The 22,456-nt window shown below is 42.9% G+C and overlaps 1 protein-coding gene across 4 annotated transcripts in view; it reads left to right on the forward strand.

The window, feature by feature from the left end:
• The first annotated feature begins 3,621 nt into the window (after positions 1–3,621).
• ARHGAP28 (Rho GTPase activating protein 28) overlaps positions 3,622–22,456 on the forward strand; it is a 134,134-nt gene continuing 115,299 nt past the window's right edge. For all 4 annotated transcript variants that reach the window (XM_043889615.1, XM_043889617.1, XM_043889616.1 and 1 more), the window contains exon 1: positions 3,622–4,070. In XM_043889615.1, the coding sequence (XP_043745550.1) occupies positions 3,895–4,070 (176 nt within the window). In that variant the 5' untranslated portion in view covers positions 3,622–3,894. The remainder of the gene's footprint in view (positions 4,071–22,456) is intronic.

Consider the following 22,456-nt stretch of genomic DNA (forward strand, 5'->3'; position numbering starts at 1 on the left):
ACGAGCCTGGGAAATACACACTCACCCTGGTTTTCCCCTCTCCCTTGACTCAATGGACATGGGTGTGGGTAGACTCCAGCAGTTGGTGATGGACAGGGAGGCCTGGAGTGCTCTGGTTCATGGGGTCGAAAAGAGTTGGACACGACTGAGCGACTGAACTGAACTGAACTCAAGATCTTCTGCTGGTGCCTCTCTGATTGCACCCTACCTGATGCCAAAGGCAAGAGAGCTCATTGAGGCAGACCAGAAAGTAAGCCGTCGGCACCAGCAGGGGTGTGAGGGTGGCGAGTGGGTCTGAAGTGCAAAAGGTGAGTATCTTGTGCAGCGTATCCTGTAATGGGGCTTCCCTGGTGGCGCAGCGGTAAAGAACCTGCCTGCCAATGCAGGAGACGCAGGAGATGAGGGTTCGCTCCCTGTGTGTCGGGAAGATCCCCTGAAGAAGAGCATGGCAACCCACTCCAGTCTTCCCGCCTGGAGAATCCCATGGACAGAGGAGCCTGGTGGGCTACAGTCCATGGGGTCACAAAGAAGTGGACACGACTGATGACTGTGCATGCACACACGTATCCTATAATATCTAACACATGTGCCCCACCAGCTTTATGAAACCCCAAAACTCAAAAATGCTTATAGAGTCATCATTTATTAAGTCAACAGCACATACCCACATTCAAAAAATATTAATACATATAGGTGAAACTGTTTTTTCCCCCCAGTTTTCAGTGCCTGTTCTTCAGGTGAGAATACTGGAGTAGGTAGCCGTTCCCTTCTCCAGGGGATCTTCCTGACCCAAGGATCAAACCCAGGTCTCCTGCATTTCAGGCAGATTTTTTACTATCTGAGCTACAAGGGAAGTCCCATAGAGACTTATGAACCACTTATAATAATCCCTTGGCTACCCTGAAAATTGGAACTCTTGCACTCAAGAGTGCTATCTCATTCACTGATTCATCAATTTCTGTGTTCACTTAGCAGTTTTCGTCACTGAGTCAGACTCTGCAAAACATGGGCTCTGGGATGTAGCAACAAAAATGTGACACTGGCATTTCTAACAGCTTACAACTTAGGGAAAACAACTTAGGAGAAGACACCGATTTGCTGTGGAATAGTAGTACCACCCTGGGCTAGCAAAGTTTCATCTCAAACCTACCTCGTTGCTGTGGGCTCCCCTCTGAGACGATCTCACGGCCAGGTCTGGGCTCAGTGGGGAGCACCCCTCTGCCCTGGTGGCTCCGTGTGATGAGGGTCCTGAACCGGGCATGTGCTCAGCGCACACACGATTCTGGCTGACTGCTTTCAGTGCATGGCAAGATGGGGCGGTTCCCACCACAGGAGCAGGAGCAGCGTCCTCAGGAGGGCAGGAGGAGGGGTTCCTTTGAATTTGGAACACCTGAGAAGACTTCTTGGGGGTGGGTGGGTGGTTTTAAGGATTTCCAGACAGGAAAAGGACAGGGAGGAGCAAAGTCAAGGCAAGATCTTGAGAAAGGCTGGTGTAAGTGGGCTGCGAGGACTTGGGAGTGAAAAAGCAGTAGGTGACCAAAACAGGAGAATGAGAACCTGTTCTGAGGGACTTGGACTTAATTCTGCAGCAAGTGGGTTACAACTGAGGGTTTTTGAAAAGGTGGGGGGGGGGGGGTCTTGTGTTTAGTGAAAATCACTCTTCCAGCACTTTGAATGTGGGGGAGGGTTGAAGGGAGGGAAGATCACTGTCACCCAGGAAAGAGATGGCGACGCAAGAACAAAGACAGCAGTGATGATCATAGAAAGAAGGGCTGGCAGACATTTTGAGAAAGAAATGACAGCTGTGATCACTGTTTGGAGGAAGGAGCCAAAGTGACCTCAGGGTGTCTAAAATATGAATATTCAAGAGAAAGCAGAGGAGGCCCCTGAAATGAGCATCGGGGAGCACTCTGCCACATCGGACTGAGTCATGGCCAAAATATTTTCAAGGACATACACTGCAGGTATTTAAAATTGTGAGTTTGTTGTTCAGGAACAAGCAGAAAATGCCAAGGAGAAATTCCATGCCTGGGAAAGTTTGCGCTACTCTGATTCCTTAGGGTCATTCCAAAAATCAGAAAGCTGTAAAAGTCACACATTTTTAAAAAAGTTTAGTGTCAAAAATTATTTGGTGACAAACCTGACCTTGATAAATATAGGACTATTGGTAGACCTTATTTATTCCTCTTTGGGTCATTTATTTGCTGAAGAAATAATATATTTGAATGTACTGGTGCTGTCCCAAACTGCACTAGACAGGTTTCTAAATAAAATGGATTTACTTTGTTGTTTTAAACATTAAGTCATGTTCCACTCTTTGGACCCCATGGACTGTAGCCGGGCAGGCTCCTCTGTCCGAGATTCTCCAGGCAAGAATACTGGAGTGGGTTTCCATTTCCTCCTCCAGGGAATCTTCCAAACCCAGGAATTGAATCCGTGTTTCCTGCTTTACCTCTGAGCCACACAGGGAAGCCCCACTACCTACCTTACAGGATTGTTCAAAGAGCCAATGTATAGGATCAGTAAATGTTAGTCATTATTATCCCACCTTTTAATCAACCAAACATTTTCTAAAAAGCCATTTTGGATGATCGTTTGTTTTTGTCTTCCCAGTTTCTGAAAGGGCAGTGAAAACAAATGTCTCCCTTCTCGGTTAAAGTGAAGGAAGCAGCAGAGAGAGAACCAGCATGTACAGAGGGCAAGATTACCCTCTGGTCCATGGATACAGAAACAGACGCTGAGAGGTTAAGTCTTAGCAGGACCCAGGTCACCCCTAAGTAAGGGGTAACCTAGGTTCCCAGGGGAGAATAAGAGCCAGCAAGTCAAGCGCCTGGACAGGGTGGGCCTTTCTGTAGGGTGAGAGGTTTTGCTTCTCTTTTTAATTGGTTAGAAAGAGTGTTCTTTAAAGATGCTTTTCAGACCCCAAATTTCCGAATATGCCACCTTTACCCGCCTCCCTGCCGGGTCCCTGGACCCCTCTTCAATAACCACCTCTGGGAAGAACATGCTCTCTTCGCCTAAGGATAGTGTAGTGAAATCGCTCAGTCCTGTCCGACTCCTTGCGACCCCCTAGACTGTAGCCCACCAGGCTCCTCCGTCCATGGGATTCTCCAGGCAAGAATACTGGAGTGGGTTGCCCTTTCCTTCTTGCCTAAGGATCAAGTCTAGTTTTCTGACAGGCCGAAGGCAGTATCTGAGTTTGATGGGGATGGGGAGGAGGGCAGGGACGCGGGGCGAGGCAGAGTTTGGTGGCTGTGGCACCCAGGGTGAGGGAGGTGCTCAGCTTGTCGCAGGAGGGCGGTACCTGCCCCAGAGGCAATCAAGTCCACTGTAACCGGACTAAGTAAACAGCAACGTAATCCGCTTCTTCAATGTTTGATGTGGATGCTTTAAATGAGAGAGTCCCATCTTCTCCCTCTCCTTCCCACGCTGGAGGCGGCCCCTCGGCCGCTCAGCGCGGGCTCCCAGGCGCGGTTTTTTCTCGGCTCCAAGCTGACGAGCAGGAAACGCTCCCGGCCGCGGGATAAGCCTCCCGCTGGAAGGGGTGGGGGCGGGGGCGAGAAAGGGAAAAAGGGAAAGAAACAAAAGCCAGAAAAACTTGACCCGAGCGGCCAGCGCGAGCCTCCGAGGATCGCTGCGGGCTTCCTGCTTCCCAGAAGCGGGGATCCCACACCCCAGCCACCCCCACGCCACCCCCGGGCCCCCGCCTCGCCCTCCCCGCCCCAGCCCCCGGGGCTGGTGGGCGTGGACTCGAATCCATGCTAATGGGCCGCGCGGCGGGCGGGGCGGCGAGCCCGCGCCCCTGACAGCCCGGCCGCGGGAGGAGCCCCGGCCCCGGGAGCCCGACGGCCGCGCCTCCCCGCCCCGCCGGGGACCGGGCCGGTGCGCTGGCCCATGCTGGTCCCCGCCTTTGTTCTCCGGCCGGAGCGGAGCCATGCGCGGCTGACGATGGAAGTGGAGGACTCGGGCGGCGTGGTGCTCACCGCCTACCACTCGTACGCGCGCCCCCCGCCGCCCAGCCCCGAGCCGCGCTGCGCACCCCGGGCGACCGCCAGCCTCCCCGGCAGCAGGTACCCACATCGCCCACCCGGCATGGGTCTACTGGGCTGGGGGGCGGGGGGGGGGGGGGGGGTTTCACAGACAGCTGGGTTTTCCGCCAGAGCAGAGGACTACCATCGTCCGATTGTGGTTTCAAGTTTTGGTGGACGCGATGAGTGAGCCTGTGGTTCTTTGTATTGTCCTCTGAAGACGTTGGCCAGGAGAGGTTAGCAGAGTTATGTTCAGATACAACTTGCTGGTAATAGGCATATGCCTCATTTCTGCCAGATTCACCTATTGAACTATGGGAGAATTTTTTTAAAAAGTGAAGCAGCAGCAGAAAATAGAAAAGTAAAATGTATTATCTTAAACCTGCAAACACTATGGAGAACTTTTTAGTAACATTTCACATTAGCTAAAACACAGATGGAGAGATTCTCCAAAAAGGAAATCTCGGTAGACCTTTAAAAACGATTTTACTTGTAGATTAAAAAAAAAAAAAAAACAAAAAAACCCTTTTGAATGTATACATACATTGGTATCCCTGTTGTTTTATTGCTAATGTTGACTGTTTATAAATGCAGTTCTAATTTTCCTTTGGGTCAAAAGAGGTCTGAAAGCTTTTCACTATATGCATTTTAGATTTCATAAATCAGGGATCTAGCTTAATTACTTTATTGGTGTTCATCTGTTTGACGCAAGATCAAGGCTGGCAAGACTTCTGTTAAGTAAACCAATGTGAGACCCTTAGAAAGTTACTTTGGATGGTCAGATATGTTACACTAGTAAGTGAGATGGTTTGATGTCTCTGACACATGTTTAGGGGAAATAGTATTTGTTTAAATGTGACTATCTGCCTTGCATCCATTGAGCAATGGTTTTCTTTACCAGTGGGGAGTTTGAGTGGTGTGCTTTTCTGCATGTTTATTTTCAGTAATTTTTTTCTCTTGCTTTTATCTTTAGTTGTGATAAGGATTACTTGTTTCCTAATTTAATGGACTTGCAAGGCTTTCAGCAGATTGTGACTTTATTTCAAGAAGTATCCTCTTGGATAGCATCCATGAGAAGAACAACTTGCATTGGCATGAGACCTGGGCTGGGCTTGGCTAACAAAGAAAATATCATTTCTTCCAAAGAGAGCAGACTGAGTGAAATCTAATTTTTATATAAAGACAATGAGAAAATAACATTTTTTTCTTCCAGGTTTAAGAACCGTGCACATTATTTTAAAGGCTAATTGAAGGTACAAACTAGTGTTTGTCTTTCGGGTATTTTCTTTTCTAAGCATGATGGTCGACTCTAATCGCTCAGATTATGAGTAACTAAATAGACATACTGGCGAGAGGTGGGGGTCCGGTTTGCGCATTGCTAGCTGGTCCTGGTGTGGCCGCCCCCGTCTGTAGCCCTCTGCAGCTGTCTAAGAGTGGAGCCAGATCATGCCCTTTGGGCTATCCGAAATTATATCCCTTTCCAAAGCAGACTGGAGACGTTCCATCTGCTCAGCATGCGGTCTTCTGGGATAATAATACATGAGAGCAGGAGTTGCCTATCCCAGCTGGTGCTGTACCCTACAGTTGCCAATTAGACTTACGTTGCCCCAACTTTGCATCTTTGGTGACTGCCCTGCACCCCCTGTGGGGGAACCTTTGTGCCCCTCACCCTCTGATGCAAGAGGTAGATGACCCTGCCCCCTGCAACCAAATTGTGAGAGAATAGCTCAGTTCCTCAGTTCTCAGTAACAGCAATCCAAAGAAGGTCCCTGTTCTTACAGGGAGCCCGAGGACACCATCAATCATGCGTCTGATAACAGAAATAATCAGGCCTGAATTATTAACCTTTGACTCACTAACTACTGATCAATACTCCCTTTCAAGCCAAGGAGCAAGAATGTATTGTTCCATTTGTGAAGAGAGCACTCTCTCTTTCAAGAGTACCCTCTCCTTGAAATTGCTTACATATGTGTAGCATATTTGTGCAGTAGTGACCAGGGTGGCGTTAGGAAGCATGGGCTATTGTATCTGACTTCCTGAGTATCAGCATTCTTTAGCTCTGGGTAGCGTAGTTTATTTCAGAGCAAGTCATCTGCTTCTTCTCCAAGCCTATCCTTCATCTAACTTTATGTGCTTTTGATTTTTTTTTTTTCTTTTGGCCTATTTTTTTTCCCCACTAGAATATAGTTTTTCTCCCTTTCTCTTTCTCTCTCGCTCTCTCTTCTCTTCTCTTTTCTTCACTATTGTATCCTGAGTGCCCAGATCAGCGTCCAGCCACTGTAGGAGCTCAGTAAGTTATTGAATTTCTACCAAATGGCCAAGGTAAAGTGGAAGCATTTTTAACAGCATGAGTCAACCTATTTGCACCTACTATGTGCCAGAAATACAGTAGGCGTTAGTGATACAACGATGAATGAAATGAAAGAGCCTGCCTTGCGAATGATGGACAGGAAGGCCTGATGTGCTACGGTTCATGGGGTCACAAAGAGTCAGACACGACTGAGAGACTGAACTGAACTGAACTGAGAATGTAGCCCTGTACCTTTCAGACCAGTAGGATTTTTAGAAAAAAGCTGCAAATAAGTGGCAACATTTCAAAATCAAGAGGCTTCAGATATGAACTTCAGTTTCCCGTTAAAAAAAACCCAAAGGATCCAACAACTCAGGCCTCCACAGGCTGAAGCTGAGTAGGGGCTTCTCCATTCACGCCTCTCCCTGTTACTCTTCAACACTGAAGGTGGGTGTCCACTATAATTTCTTTTGGGGCCTGCCCATTTTATTAAAGTATCCAGTATAAAGTACACTTGCCAGTTACTCAGGCTTGGGGTCAGACTGCCAGGCTCTGTTCATCACTTACACCATTTCCCACCATGTGACCTTGGGGAGCCTGCTTCAGCTACTTAGACTCGTGTCTGACACCAAGGAAGCAACTGATTGATAATTGTTAGCTGTTTTATTACTGTTACCACTTTTAATCACAGTTGTTGATGTCAAGAAGAGTAAAATGTTTTTGATACCTATCTCCCATACTTACTCATGCAGGAGAGACTCAAGTACTAAGCATTTGTTGGGAGAGAAAAAGCAATTCCTTATTTCACAAACATCTATATTTACGTTCTGTTGTAAGGACAAAAGAGAATGAAGGATTATGAATTCTCAGTCCTGTTAAAACAGATGGTTGGAATTCTCCTTAGAATCATGTGATTTTTAGGAAGCTCAGTTCCTAGACCTTTATTCAGAATTGAGAGTGAAATGTATGTTCAAAATGATTTGACTTAGAAAATGAAAGTAGCTGAAGATAAAGGTAGATATTTTGTTTTTCAAAGATTTCCTAAATTACATGCAAGTAACATATACAACATTTTTTGGTGAAAGTACAGTTTAAATGACCATGAGTATTTCTGATGTTTTTCCAAAGATACCATAAACTTCCTGAAAGAGGACAAAAATAGAGTAGGAAAAAGAGCCAGCTGTTCCTCAAAAACAAATAGAGAAGCTCCCCAAGGTTGTCCTAGGAATTCTAATTCTACAGCAATGTTAAAACTTTTGTCCAGGGCATATTGTTTCCTAGTAGCATAACTGTTCATCCTAATGGGGATGATTTGATTAAATTGGAATTAGTGATGAATAGAAAGTAAATATTTTATTTGTGGAGAAGACTAAAACTAACCACTTTTTGTGACATATTTATGGGGCCTTTCCTGGAAAGAAATTAATTAATTATAAAAAGACATTTATTTCAAGGTGCCGACTCTCATTCAGTAAGTGTTAATGTAGATCTGTGTGAGCTTACAAACATATACACAGGTACACCAAATTCTGGAGCCTAGTAGGTATAATTTTCTAGAGGATTCAGAAAGAGTAATGGAACTAGACTTCTTAGGAGAGAATAAGGTATTTAGAGATCATTCCTCATGTGATAGTTGAAACTAGCGTGGGTGTCTCTGGTTTCTTTTTACAGCGGGGTCCTTGCTGATTGTAGGTGTCTCCATGTATAGAGCTGTTGGAAAACATCTGGCACATTTCCTTTGATCATGTCATTTGGCTAAATATTTTGCCAGTTGCTCAGTCCATTTTTATCCTGCTCTGTTCTCTCTGATCATTAATCCTCAATGTATCTGAACAAATTCAGGGAACTTAGAGTGTTGTAGAATCATTTTCCTGTGGATGAAGATGCTAACTTACCCTTAACTCTTTTTTTTTTATTTTAATTTTTTTTAAATCAATTAATTTATTTTAACTGGAGGCTAATTACAATATTGTGGTGGTTTTTGCCATACATTGACATGAATCCACCACAAATGTACATGTGTCCTCTCATCGTGAACCTCCCTCCCACCTCCCTCCCCAACCCATCCCTCTAGGTTGTCCCAGAGCACTGGCTTTGAGTGCCCTGCTTCATGCATAGAACTTGCACTGGTCATCTGTTTTACATATGGCAATATACATTACCATATGAGAATATCAGTACTATTCTCTCAAATAATCCCACCCTCACCTTCTGCCACAGAGTCCAAAAGACTGTTCTTTACATCTGTGTCTCTTTTGCTGTCTTGCATATAGGGTAGTCATTACCTTCTTTCTAAATTCCATATATATGTGTTAATATACTGTATTGGTGTTTCACTTTCTAACTTACCTCACTCTGTATAAAAGACTCCAATTTTATCCATCTCATTAGAACTGTCCCTTAATTTTGACATAACTTGAGACTTACAGAAAATTTGCAGAAGTGGTACAGAAAGTCCCCATGTAACATTCTCCAACTTCCCCTAAGATTAACAGCTTGCAGAACTGTGTTCCATTATGAAAACCAAAAAATTAACTTTGCTGCAGTACTATTGGGTTTCTCAGATGACTCAGCGGTGAGGAACCCGCCTGACAGTTCAGGAGACTTGTGTTTTCTCTCTGGGTCAGGAAGATTCCCTGGAGAAGGAAATGGCAACCCACTCCAGTATTCTTGCCTGGGAAATCCCATGGACAGAGGAGCTTGGTGGGCTACAGTCCATGGAGTCAAAAAGAGTTGGACATGTCTGAGTGACTAAACAACAACAGTACTAGTAACTAAACTATAGATTTTATTCTGATTCCACAAGTATTTTCCACTAGAATTGGGATTTTTCTGTTGTAGGATTGAATCTGGGATCCTGTATTGCACTTAGTCATGACGCCCAAACCTCCTGCATAATCCACGACAGTCTGTTGTCTTTTGTGACCTTGGCCCTTTAGGAGGACCAGTTGGTTGTCATAGGCAGTCCCTCAGTTTGGATTGGTCTTATGTCTTCTCTTGATTGGATAGAAATTATGCATTTTGGGTGAGAATTCCACTGAATGATGTCAGACCTTTCTCAGTACCTCATTTTGGGGGTTCATGATATCACCGTCTTGTTCATGTTAGCTCTATCACCTGGTTAAGTGTTGTCTTCCAGGTTTCCCTATGTAAATTAATCAGTATCTTGGGAGAATTTTTGATGGTGCTAACATCCTATCACTCCTCAAACTTTCGTCCTCTGATTTTCCTGTCCATATCTGGATCTTCCCAATAACATTTATTATAGTGATTTTCTAAGGATTTTCTATTTTTCTCATTCCTTCTACATTTGATTTATTTTACAAACTATAAAATCTACATTCAGTATTCTCTCTAATCTTTTTATAGGTGCCGTTTTTGCCCTTAAAAAGTCAACCAATATATTTTAACCTACTTTTTTTTCAGCTTTGCTACAGCATACAATAAAAAGGGTTAGTTTTACCTGGTTTGAGTTTATGAAACCTATAATGATAAATTTCCTAATTTTCAAAGTACATTGTTTTTTGGAAGCAAAATTTTATTCCATGGTTAGTATAAAAGAGGCTTCCCAGGTGGTGCTAGTGGTAAAGAACCTTCCTGCCAATGCAGGACATGTGAGATGTGGGTTTGATCCCTGGGTCAGGAAGATCCCCTGGAGGAGGGCGTGGCAACCCACTCCAGTATTCTTGCCTGGAGAATCCAATGGACGGAGGAGCCTGGCAGGCTTCAGTCCACGGGATCACAGAGAGTCAGACACGACTGAAGCAAAGTTGCTGAAGTAAATGCTGTGTTCGGAGAGAGCGGGTATTCGCGTCCACTTTGTCTGGCTTGCCCCCGAGGATGCTCTGACGGGAATCTTCTCCCCTTAGCAGTGTCCTGAGATGTTACTTGAACGTTTGCAGATGTGTCACAACGAAAATAAACATTCTAGTTTTCATATAATAAAAATTTCTTCTCAGTTCATCCTTCAACCAAGTTATTTCACTTCCGAAATCATTTCCATTCTCTGTTTTCTCAATCTGTGGTCTCTTGATACCAGTTCTAGCCAAGAAAAGAAGTAAAATGTTCTATAGAAAAGCAATGGAAGGGAATAAAATGTTTCTCAGAAGAAAATTTTGGCAATAAAGTTTACCCATTTAAACAATAGACTTTGTTTTGTTTTTGAGTCTCTTTGGATGAAAATGAGTCAGATGTATCTTCAAATAGTGCACAAAAGAACTTTTCCTAAATGACTGTCACCATTAAGCCGAGAAGTACAGTGCTATAGTATAGTCACTGACTGATGTGGAAGTTGTTTGCTTTAAAAGTGAACAGCCTAGAGTTGCTTTGCTGTGACTTGAAACTATCACAACATTGTTAGCTGACTGTACTCCAATATGAAGTTAAAGGATAAAAAATGTAAATAGCCTATATTGGTGTATTGTTTTATAGCTTATGTAATTCAATTTAAATATTATTTATTGTTGCTATTTTTTTTCTTTATTTTCAGGCAGGTCTTAAAGCCTTTAGAGTACTTTTGTTCTTTCTAATATTGCTATTTTTAATGTGTTTCATGATTTACTTTTGATTAGATAGTCAAGCTGGTTAGAACTGTGTAAAGAAGATGTTGTTCAAACGACTGAAATGTATAACCTAAGGAAAGATCTTGATAGCATTTATTTCCATTTCTTTGAGAATGTTTTGGTTTTCTTGTTTGCATTCAGTGTTTTGCTGTGTTCTGGTTACTTGAGTTAGTGAGTTTTGTATAATGTTCTGTCCTTTATAACATGGAATCCCATGCATCCATTGTTCTGAGAATATTAGAGGATGTGCATCAAAATATTAACGTTGTGTCGGAAAACTTCTACTAGAGTGGAAACTAAAGAAAATTGTGGATTGTTTTTATTAAATATCATTTTCCTAAATATTCGCAGTTTATGACATATTCTTTGAGTATCAGATGTTTTACATCTTTCTTCAATAAATGAATATTACAGATAAGACTGTCCATTTGACATTCAGTGCCAAGTAATTCCAAGTGTGGGAGGACATATACTAATGTCAAGTTGAGAACCAGCTGTGGTGTCTCGTGTTGCTCTTAATAACGGATTAAACCTGTGCATTCCATTTCTGATCCCTTTGACAGAGAGATGATGACTGCACACAAACACGCAATACCAAGGACAGGAAGCAGAAGGAGGAACTGGAAACCAGAGGGAGGAGTATGTAGTAGTTTTAAATTGTCCGACACCTGAGATCTATGCGTACTGTCTTAGTCATTCTAAGTTGTATATCTTTTATGTATAAGAGAGAAATCTTTATTCCTATGTTAAATTTTCTGTTCAGTGGACCAGATTTGCTCTTGTAACTCTGTAATGTATAAGGAAATGAATTCCTTCGAAGTTTCCTGTTCAGTGTTTAGAAAACAATGGACATGCATTTGTCTTTATACAAAGACCAATCAACAGATTTATATTTTTATAGAGCTATAGAGAAACCTGACAGGTGTTTAGAACAAAAGGTTAAACTTACTAAAATGCCATTTTAACTAATAATATGATGTTTGATCTCTTTCCTTCCCACTTTTCCCCGCCTTCATTACCATACTGAAAAAAATCACAGAGTAGCCAAAGTTAACAGGTCAGTGGTTGGGACTGAACCCATGTTTAAGTGGCTGGGGATATAAAGCAAAAGAGAAGAGGATAAATGTAGTTAAAGAAGTAAGGACTAAACTTCCTTTCTGAAGATTTCCTTGACAGTAGTAGCCAGAAGAGTTTTCACCTACCATAACAATAATGATCACTTGGTAATTCATCACATGCTGTCCTGTGGTATCAATTCTTTTTTAAGTTTTCATTTTATTGATAGCTTACTGAGCTTGGCACATACTGTTTCATTTAATCCTTCCCACAGTCCATTGACGTAGGAGGAAACTGAGGTACAGAGAATCAGCCCGTGATCACATAGCAAGGTGATGACCGTCTTTCCGAAACTGGTGCTTATAACCTGTTATTTAAATCTTGAAACATTATTTCATATATTATGTATTTAGTGTTTTTCTGCTGCAGTTTGGTTATAGGTTTATTGAGAGCAGGGACAGCATTATCATATCCCCACTTAGCAATCAGCAATAGTAACTCTCCCACAGTAGATATTATGCTTAGTGTTGATTTAATCTTTTTTGCGATCATGACTATTCTGTTTAAATGGAATAAGCATGGAGTGAGTTAATTATGAATGGATATAGTTTCAGAAATTTTGTTACCCCTTGAAGTAAAATAACGGGATTTTTAAAAAATGTAAAAGCTATATTTTTGCCCTCTTGCAGTCTTATTTAGGTAACAGTATTTTAAAAATGGACAAAATGTGTTATAGAAGTCATTTAGCTTGACCATGGAAGTGAGATCCAAGCAATTTTGAGTTATAGGAGATATTCCCAGGGCTCTTTTTTTAGGCAGAAGGAAGGGAAGGCATTTTTTAATCCTTTAACCCGTAGGTTCATGTTCTTAGAATTTTTTCATTTTAGTTTTATCAATTGTTTTCTCTAACTACTAAGATAGATTTCTATGGCTGAAAACATATTTTTCATTTTGTTCTTTCCATGTGATCTATGACATAGCAGTTCTTAACGCAGGTTAAGAAACAAGGCTCCATGAGAATTAACGGGGTTTTCCTTTTGTCTCTCCTAATATTTAGCTGCGGTTCATGGGGTCGCAAAGAGTCGGACACGACTGAGCGACTGAACTGAACAGAAATATTTAGTCATGTTTTTCACTTTATCTTGACTCTGAAACCAACCAAGGGACAAACACCTCCTGGACCATGCCTTTGTGCAGACCAGTTCTGTTCTACATGTTGCTTGGAAACTTAGGATAAGTTTAGCTAGATTGTGCAGTCCAGTCTGGACTCCGGGCCATCCCTGGTCTCCTGTCTTCGTGAGCACAGTCCTTGTCCCTCAGTGACCTTGGAGCCACGGATGATGCTGAACAGAAATTGGGCTTCAAGGATTTCTGTTTAGAAAACAAACCCAGGGCCCATTGCAGTCTGGACTTGAATCTTCTGGAGAGCTCAGAGTCCACAGAATGGCCTCCAGGCACTTGCGTTCATTTTCCAGGGTATTCGTTTTGATCAGCTTTGTTTTTCAGAACACTGGAACTATTAAAGACTGGACGGTCATTTTAGTTACACATAAACAGTGTGGTCTGGGCTTCTCTGCCAACTGCCATGTCTTTAGAAGTGTTCTCTATTTTTAACCAGCCGAGTTGTTCAGAGTATATTACTAATAGGCACTGAGCATCATGAAAAAAAAAAAGTAATGAGTGAGGACTAATCTCTGTGGTTCAGCTGGGAAGCAAAGAATGGAAAAGGGCCTTGCGGAATGTGTCAGGGCTCTGAGTTTGTCCTGCCGACCCCTGGTCACCCGCTCTCATTACTGTGGCACCTACGCTGGCCCAAGGCACTGACAAATGTTCTGGGAGCAGTCAGGCCAACAGCAAGGAAAACATGGAGGCGGGGGAAACCGGAGACCTGATGGGAGACCATTAAATGTCCAGAACTGGAGAAAAGGTGGTGACCTTTATGAGAACGACCTTTCCTTAGCTTCCTTTCAAACACTATTACGACTCCCCACGCTCGTTATCTCACCAGACGTAACTTGGAGAGTCTCGAAAACACACTCGCTGTGACTTTTCATTGGCATCTTAAAGAAAAACATTTGCTGACCTCAGTTGAGCAGGCAGTTAAATGGGAAAAGCGCTGACTGTTAAGTTTCCGCAGATTCTGTTTTGAAAGGACAGATGATGCCTGGCCCCTGTGATTTTTAACATACCACGACTTCACTTCTCTCCTCCTCACTTAGAAAGCTCAGTGATTACAAGGTCCACTTGGCAACTATTTTGGTAAAATCAAAATTGTGCTTAGTTGCAGAAAGCCCCATGCCAGAGGACTCCCCCCTCTTCAGTTGCTGGAAGCTGGTAATTGGAAAAAGCAGGCCACGCTCTGCTTGTTTAAAGCTGTGTCATCCTTTGTGGGGCAGTGAGTCAACACCAGCTAAAACAACATGAGTCATTGTTTAGAAGAAGCCCTGGAGACGCTGATTTCAATTATACAGTCCTAAATAGACACGATACTACTCTTATCTAGACTCTAAAAAAGTTTTTATTGTGAAAGTTAAGGAACATTAGCACCCATTCTCTTTAGAGTTCATGGAAGTATTAATACAATACTTAGCTACTCAGAGGACTTTTGAAGGGGTCTTAAGAAGGAACTCTCTTCAGTTAATCTAAATTTTACACTGATTTCTTCTTTTTTTGTGTGTGTGTGTGTTTGTATTGATGTTTCTGTTCAGATATAATTCACATACCATTGGTTAAACAGAACATGCTTGTAATACTTAGCGCGCCATAGAAAGTGTAGGAATCAAAGAATGATGGAGGGCCTGAAAAAGTGAAAGTGAAGTCGCTCAGTCGTGTCCGACTCTTTGTGACTCCATGGACAGTAGCCTGCAGCAGGCTCCCCCATCCATGGGATTTTCCAGGCAAGAGTACTGGAGTGGGTTGCCATTTCCTTTTCCAGGGAATCTTCCCGACCCAGGGATCGAATGCAGGTCTCCCACATTGTAGACAGACGCTTTACCATCTGAGCCACCAGGGAAGTCCGGAGGGCCTGAGGGAGACATCAGCTGTGTCCAACTCTTTGTGACTCCATGACTGTGGCCTCCCAAGCTCCTCTGTCCATGGGATTCTCTAGGCAAGAATACTGGAGTGGGTTGCCATTTCCTTCTCCATGATTTCTTCTTTCTTCTGTGTCTTCCACTCCCCACCCTCACCTCTCTGCTCATACCCAGTTCAGACCATTACAGTTTTAATCTGGTTTCAGAGCTGTTGGGTTAAAATCCATAAATTCACAGTTGTAGTCTTGTAACTGTTTGCTGCTTCTGTTCCAGGATCCCCCTGTCTTTATTTCTCTGGAGAGGAACTGATAGCTTTAAGGTGCACCATGATTGTGGGGCAGAGACACAGTTTGGAAAGCTCATGCACTGATCCAAGTAAAGACGATGAGCATCTAGATGAGGATACGGATAGAAGGGAGTAATAGAGCCTGTGGGGAAAATAGCAATGAAGTTGGTGTGATTTGGTGATTAATGCATACAGAGGACTAGAAAAAACACTTGAGTTTTTGTTTTGGAGTGTTATGAACTGAGGCTTCCCTCGTAACTCAGCTGGTAAAGAGTCTGCCTGCAATGCACAGACCCCGGTTCGACTCCTGGGTTGGGAAGATCCTCTGGAGAAGAGATAGGCTACCCACTCCAGTATTCTTGGGCTTCCCTGGTGGCTCAGCCGGTAAAGAATCTGCCTGCAGTGTGGCAAACCTGGGTTCCATCCCTGGGTTGGGAAGATCCCCTGGAGAAGGGAACGGCTACCCACTCCAGTATTCTGGCCTGGAGAATTCCATGAACTGTATAGTCCGTGGGGTCACAAAGAACTGAAATTGAGAATTCTGATAGATGAGCAGAAAGTGAACAGGAGAAATTTAGCCTGTGAAATTTGGAACTCAGCTGATGTACCCAGCTCAGTTCAGTTCAGTTCAGTTCAGTCACTAAGTCATGTCTGACTCTTTTCGACCCTGTGGATTGTAGCACACCAGGCTTCCCTGTCCCTCACTATCTCCCAGTTTGTTCAGACTCCTGTCCATTGAGTCGGTGATGCCATCTTGTCCTCTGTCGTTCCCTTCTCCTCCTGCCTTTAATATTTCCCAGCATCAGGGTCTTTTCCAGCAAATCGGCTCTTCACGTCCGGTACCCAGCTGATAGTTGGCTATACAAGTTGGAAACCTGGGCAGGAGATCAAGGCTGAGAGTTCTAAGCTATTTACTCGTGGGAGACTTCAGCATTTGAGAGACAGTTAAAACTGGGACTTACTGAGATCTGGCAGGAGATTATGGCGTCTCTGTAGAGAGAGCAGTGTAGCGAAGCTGGAACCCAAGGAGCAGCGCCAGGTGGAGTGAGGCAGAGCTTTGGGGGCCTCTGATGGAGACTATTTGGGAACTTTCTGGAAGCCCAGGCATCAGACTCAGAGTGAGTGGACAGCTGTATGAGGTATCTAAATGACCAGTAAGGTCAAAACTGAACATTGTCCGCAGGCTTTGTAGTGTAGATAACAATGGAGACCTTTGCTAGCCCGGTTCTGGTGGAAGTGAGAGGGGGAAGCCTGTTTGCTGCAGGTTGGAGAGTGGCTGAGGTCAGGAAGCAGAGGCGGCCAGGGGAACCTATTGTCAAAGCTTAGCTGTGGGAAGGTGGAAGGAGAGGAAGGCAGGACCAAGAGTGGAGCTTTTAAAATGAACTGAACATTGGCCAAAAGTCAGGAAAGAAGCCTAGCACTTCTAAAATGTGCGACTTGAACACACTTGAGCTCCTGCTTATAATCCCGAGATAACACTTTTGCGTGTAGGATGAGTCTTTATCACCAGGCCCACAGCGGTGTGTGTGTGTCAGCGCTTCTGGGAAGGGAGCGTTGTTTACTCTGTGGCTGACTCTTTCACTGCCTTCCTCCTCCCCCGATAAAGAGCCTGACACTCAGTAGAGTCTTAACAAATTGCTGCTGCGTAAACCCTGTGGGGGCTGATCTGTGTAGATGTGGCCTCTCCTTGGGCCGAGGAGCTGTTAGGGAAGTCTTCCAAAATCTCAGCCTCGCTTCCTCTGTGAGGGCTGCCTCCTCCCCTAGCCACGTTGCTCACTTCCACCCCTGTGCCTTGTCTGCCTTTATACTCCTCTAGTATTGCACTTATCCCGCTACTTAATAGGCTGAGATGTAATGGACTTAATGTGGCTGACCTTTCTAAAGATGAGGAGGTTGTTGATGCCCTGGACTAGGTCTTATTCATCTCAGGTCCCTGGCACATATATGCTTATTGAGTAAGTGAGCAATTAATTCATTACATAATAGTGAAGGTACTTTAAATATATGATCATATTTTCATAATTGGCTATAATTTTTAGCCTAGAAGTATTCAAAATGTTGAACTGGTGTTGTATTGGGGAATATACCACCCTGATTTTGCATACTACCTGCTTTCCCAGAATCTACTAAACTAGCCTTTGGTCATAGGATAACACACTCTTTGGTGATATGCTATGAAGTAAAGATAGACATCAAAGCTGGCAACAATTGTAAATGAACATGCTTTGACGCATAAAACTGAGAGCAGCATGGATAATTAAAAGAAGGTAAATATACCCTCCATTATTTTAAAGATTAAATTTTGCTCAAGGGTCACTTGCTTATTAAAACAAGAAGAATTTGAACTGATTTTTATCGGAAAAGCTACTGAGCCTTTTATTGAGCCTCTGTATGAGCTACTGAGCTACTGAGCCTCTGTATGCCATATACCCTATCAGGTTCTGGGGCTGCAAAAATGGTTACTTGTCTTTCAGTGAGAATAGATGGACCGTCAACAGGCATTTCAGTGGCATCTGAAGTACAGCTCGTTGAGGGTAGAAGTGATGTCTCTGTCTCTGTGTCCCAGCATTAGCCCCCAGGCCCAGAGTGGACATTCAGTATTTGAATGGTGGGAAGAAGGATGGAGGAAGATCGGATGAGGTACTCTGGGAAAGCAGAGAAGGTGTAACTAACACTTGGGGCTACATTGATGAGGATAAGAAGGGGTTAAGGAAGGCATCTGGGAGGGGTCATAGCTAGATTAAGTCTTAAAGAATGAGCCTGGGTTAGCAGGGGGAAGGAGACTGAAAGAGTGTTTTGTCAGGAGAACCAGTCTGAGGAAAAGGAACGGCACATGTAGCCATGGGTTGCTGGTGTGCTGAGGCTGGGTAGCAGGAGACCAGCCAGGGTGAGCAGTGACCACTCACTGTGCAGTCTGGGGAAAGTGATGGAGGCAGACTGAACTTGGTTACATGTCTAGTTTTCTCATTAGGGTAATGAAGGACTTCTACAGGCTGACCTCTAGGATCTCTCCTAACAGAAATTCTCTTCTTCTCTATGGTTAAGTTGGAAAAGAAGGCAATCAGGTAATCCTGGGTTTTTAACCAAAAACATGGATTCCGACCTGTCCTCATTTTGTAATAACATCTTTCCCTTTCTCCATTAACTTCTTATGCAGTTGATCTCTTGGGTACTTCTGTGGTCTGTGCAGGAAGCATGTATTGTTGTCTCGTGTAATACCTTTGATTATTCTTAATTGGAGTTTGGTTCATTTCAAAGAAGCTACCAAAGTCAGAATGACCTGTCAGTAAGCTATTGGCCTCTCATATTTTCTTTGAAAAATACAGCCTGTCCAATAAGCAGAACTGATTTTTCTTTTACAGATGATTGTAAGCTGGTAGTCCAGTTAATAGCTTCCCTGGTGGCTCAGACAGTAAAGAATCTGCCTGAAATGCAGGAGACCTGGGTTCAGTCTCTGGGTTGGGATGATCCCTTGGAGAAGGAAATGGCAACCCACTCCAGTATTCTTGCCTGGAAAACCCCATGGACAGGGGAGCCTGGGGGGCTACAGTCCATGGGTTGCAAAGAGTTGGACACAACTAAGTGACTAACACACACACAGCCCAGTTAATAGGGGTGTTAGGTACTGTTGAAGACTGCCATGGCCTTTTATGATTTTTTGTTCATATTTAAAACAGTATTTATTCATAACTTAATTTTTGAAAGATAAATTTTCTTAATATCATACTTCTATTTATATTGGCACAAAATTAGAATAAATTTGATATGATTTAAATAAAGCAAAGATTTCCAGGAAATATGTGAGCATGTTGTATGTTTTCTCTGTGTTTTTCAATAGTCCAGCAACACGTACATGCAATTTAAGAAGGAAAATATGTTTCAACTATTTCCTCATTTTCTGCTTTTTTTTTTTTGTTAAAGACCAGGTCCCCCAATTGAGATATCTGATGACTTATTGCTAGCACGTGCCTGTGAGAGAGATGGGCATGGAGGCCAAGAACCACCTCCCCCTACCTTCTCCTTTCTCTTGTCACCTCAACCTCTTAACCACTCCTCTGGCGAGAAATTAATATAATGGCAATGATCCTAAAGATCTTCAAGATTTCTGAAGACATATCCTCAAAAAAGCTTTTATTTAGTGATAATAGTCACTTGAAAAAAGTGAAAGTGTTAGTCACTCAATCATGTCTGACTCTTTGCAACTCCATGAACTGTAGCTCACCAGGCTTCTCTGTCCATAGAATTCTCTAGGCAAAAATACTGGAGTTGGTAGCCACTCCAGTATTAAATGTACTTATGTATTAAAGGTATTAATGCATTAAAAGTACTTAATACATTTAAAAGTTGAGATATACTCAGTGTACAGTAAAATTCACAGTTGATGCAGCTAGTTGACTTTTAACCCATGTAACTACCATCCAAAGTTAAGATACAGAACATTTCCATCACTCTAAAAATGTCCTTCACACCCCGCTTATATCCTGCCAGTTTCTGACTTCTACCACCATACGTTAGTATTGCCTATTCTTGGAAGTCATATAAACAGAACATTACAGTAGACACTGTTTTGTGTACTGCCTTCCTTTACTCAGAATAATGGTTTTTGAGATTCAAACACATCATTTCATTAGAGCTTGAAATGGTAAAAAGTGTATGTAGGCCTTTTGGTGGTTTCATTTTATTGTTATAAGTGTTTGTCATCCAGCTGTCCTGCAGGCATTGGCTGTTGCATAAAGGAGAGGCTCAGATGAGGGAGCAGGTTTAGATGAAAATTTGTCACAGGATCAGAATCTGGAGTCTCAGCTCTGTTGTAGACCCAGGCAAAATTGGGAAGTAAGCACATTTTTTTTGGCTCCTGCTCAATTTGCTTTGACTTCTGGAAATCAAACCAAGGGCTGGCTGAGAAAGAGTGAGAGTTTTACATTTAGCAAACACATTAATTGATTTTAAACAGTGAGTATAATAAACACTTTTGTCCCAATAATTGTTTTAATGATGTAAGTGTGTGAGAAAAATAAATAAGAAAATTAACTAAGAAAATAGACCTCTAGAGTCTCTGTCCTTCAGTTCATTCATCCATTTATTGTTTCTTTGAATTTCTTTCTTAGCACTTGTCTTCTGAGTGTCTTCTCCTGAGGGCACTGTGAAGAATCACAGCTAAACACGATGGAGTTTCTGTGCTTGAGGGGCTTTTAAAAAGGGAGCCTGAGGGCTTTGGGAACCATGTCTTGTTCAGCTTCATGCCTCCTGGAGAGGACACAGGCTTTAATTCTGAGGAATGGTGTTTTAGTTGGGCATGTGGGTATCCTGGGTAATGTAGGTATACTGGTGTACCGTTAGGGTGTGGGGTAGAGAGGATGTACAAGGGGTCTCATAATCTAGCTTGGATGTACTGAGGAATTGGTGAGGGAAGTAGTGGAAATGTCTATACAAATATTTGCAAGATTTTATTTGCAGGGTGTGATTGGCTCAACGAATGGCCAAAGATGTCAGTGTCAGTTGTTATGGCCAAACCAATGAAGGTAAATTAATGAGAGTACCTCACCATGGGACAGTGCCTTCAACTCTGTATAGATTTCTTTCAAAATGAATGAAAACTAGTTTTGTGAAAATCAGACTGGAACATAAACTTAACTCTTTTGAAACTGTAGGAGAGTTTATTACCCACCCCCTGCTCAGCCCCACCCCCTCGTAACCAAAATAACCCATATGAAATAGCTTGTCCCGTGGGAGTAGCTGGCTTAATGGTAATCATAAGCATATGCTGGAATCCAAGTACTTCAGTCAGAGTCCCATCCTTAGGCTTCACATTTAGCATAGCTATTACCCCCGTTAGCTTGGCTTGTGGTTGGATGACACAACTGGGTGTTGTGGATGACAGAATTTTCCTAGCATTGTGCACCAGAGCGATACAGGCAGGTGGGCAGAAGACTAGCTCAACACTAACGAAACCCTGACTGTCACATGCATTCTGGTAATTCCATGAAGGCAAGAATGTTGCTAATAACAGAGCAGATTTTGTAGGTCATCTCAAACTTGGTCAGCTGCAGTTAAGCCCGTGGCTGCTGGGGCAATGGAATGCACCCCTATTTGTTTTCGGAAGGTGGTGGAAGAGATCCAGTTACAGGTTTTCCATCTTCCTGGAATTATGCTACCCCTAGAATAGAATTCTCCACATACCCAAGTGTGATTAGACCTCAATTTTAGCAAGTATCCAATTAAATGAACCATTTACTGCATCAATACCTATTTTGGGGAACTATTTTATGTACAGAATATCTTTGTGTGTATGTGTGTGTGTGTGTGTGTGTGTGTGGATGAATTTATTTAAGGCCAAATTACAAATTGTATTGTCAAAATTATTTGATGAACTACTGAAGCAAGATAACTTTTCACAAACAGCATGCATGGCAAATGCTATCTTTTAATTTAGAATTAATTGCTCAAAGATATACAAATGAGAACCAAAGGTGATGTATTTTATGTTTTCTTGATATCTTTAGTGTGGGGACCTGAGTGATATTTTTACATACCGAAACAAGAAGAGTTATTTTTTTATCATGTAGTTTTTAGCTTTTTCAAGTCATAGAGCTCTTTGAGATGCTAATAAAAACCAGTGACCTCTATGAAAAGTACACATACGTATGCTGTGCAAGTTTGCATGCATTTTTCATGTGGTTCATGGACCACAGGTTAAGAAGATGTTGGTCAGATTATTCAAAATTTCCTCTCTGTTTCCATCTAGGATATCTTTACATGTGTAGCTAGCCCGACCATTTCATATACTTGGAGAGAGCTCTCATGATATCAAGTGTGCTTCCCAGGACCTAGAGATGAGCTCTGAACAAGTGCGGACAAGTTCAGTAGAGAAACAGCTAGAATGCCTGTTGTTCTGTGTGTGTCCCCACAGGCCGGACCCTTCCGGGTGGCATGGTCATGATGGCCAGTGTCTGGACTTGGTCATTTCTGGCTGATGTGAGAAAGTCAGTGGTGTAGAAGCTGGGAGTATATTGAGCTTATAGAATAATCCTTGTATGAAAGGGGTGTTTCTGTTCTCAGGGCTGAAAATGTTGGCAGTCAGCATCTAACGAAAGTACTGAGTTTTAGCCACTTCTCAAGGAAGGTTTAGAGGGAGCAGAAATCTGAGTATTTCACATGTGAGGGGCAGGGATTGTGTAACTGTTTTCTAATAGGAAAATGAG

Source organism: Cervus elaphus, chromosome 27 (genome assembly GCF_910594005.1).
Source record: "Cervus elaphus chromosome 27, mCerEla1.1, whole genome shotgun sequence".
NCBI lineage: Eukaryota > Metazoa > Chordata > Mammalia > Artiodactyla > Cervidae > Cervus > Cervus elaphus.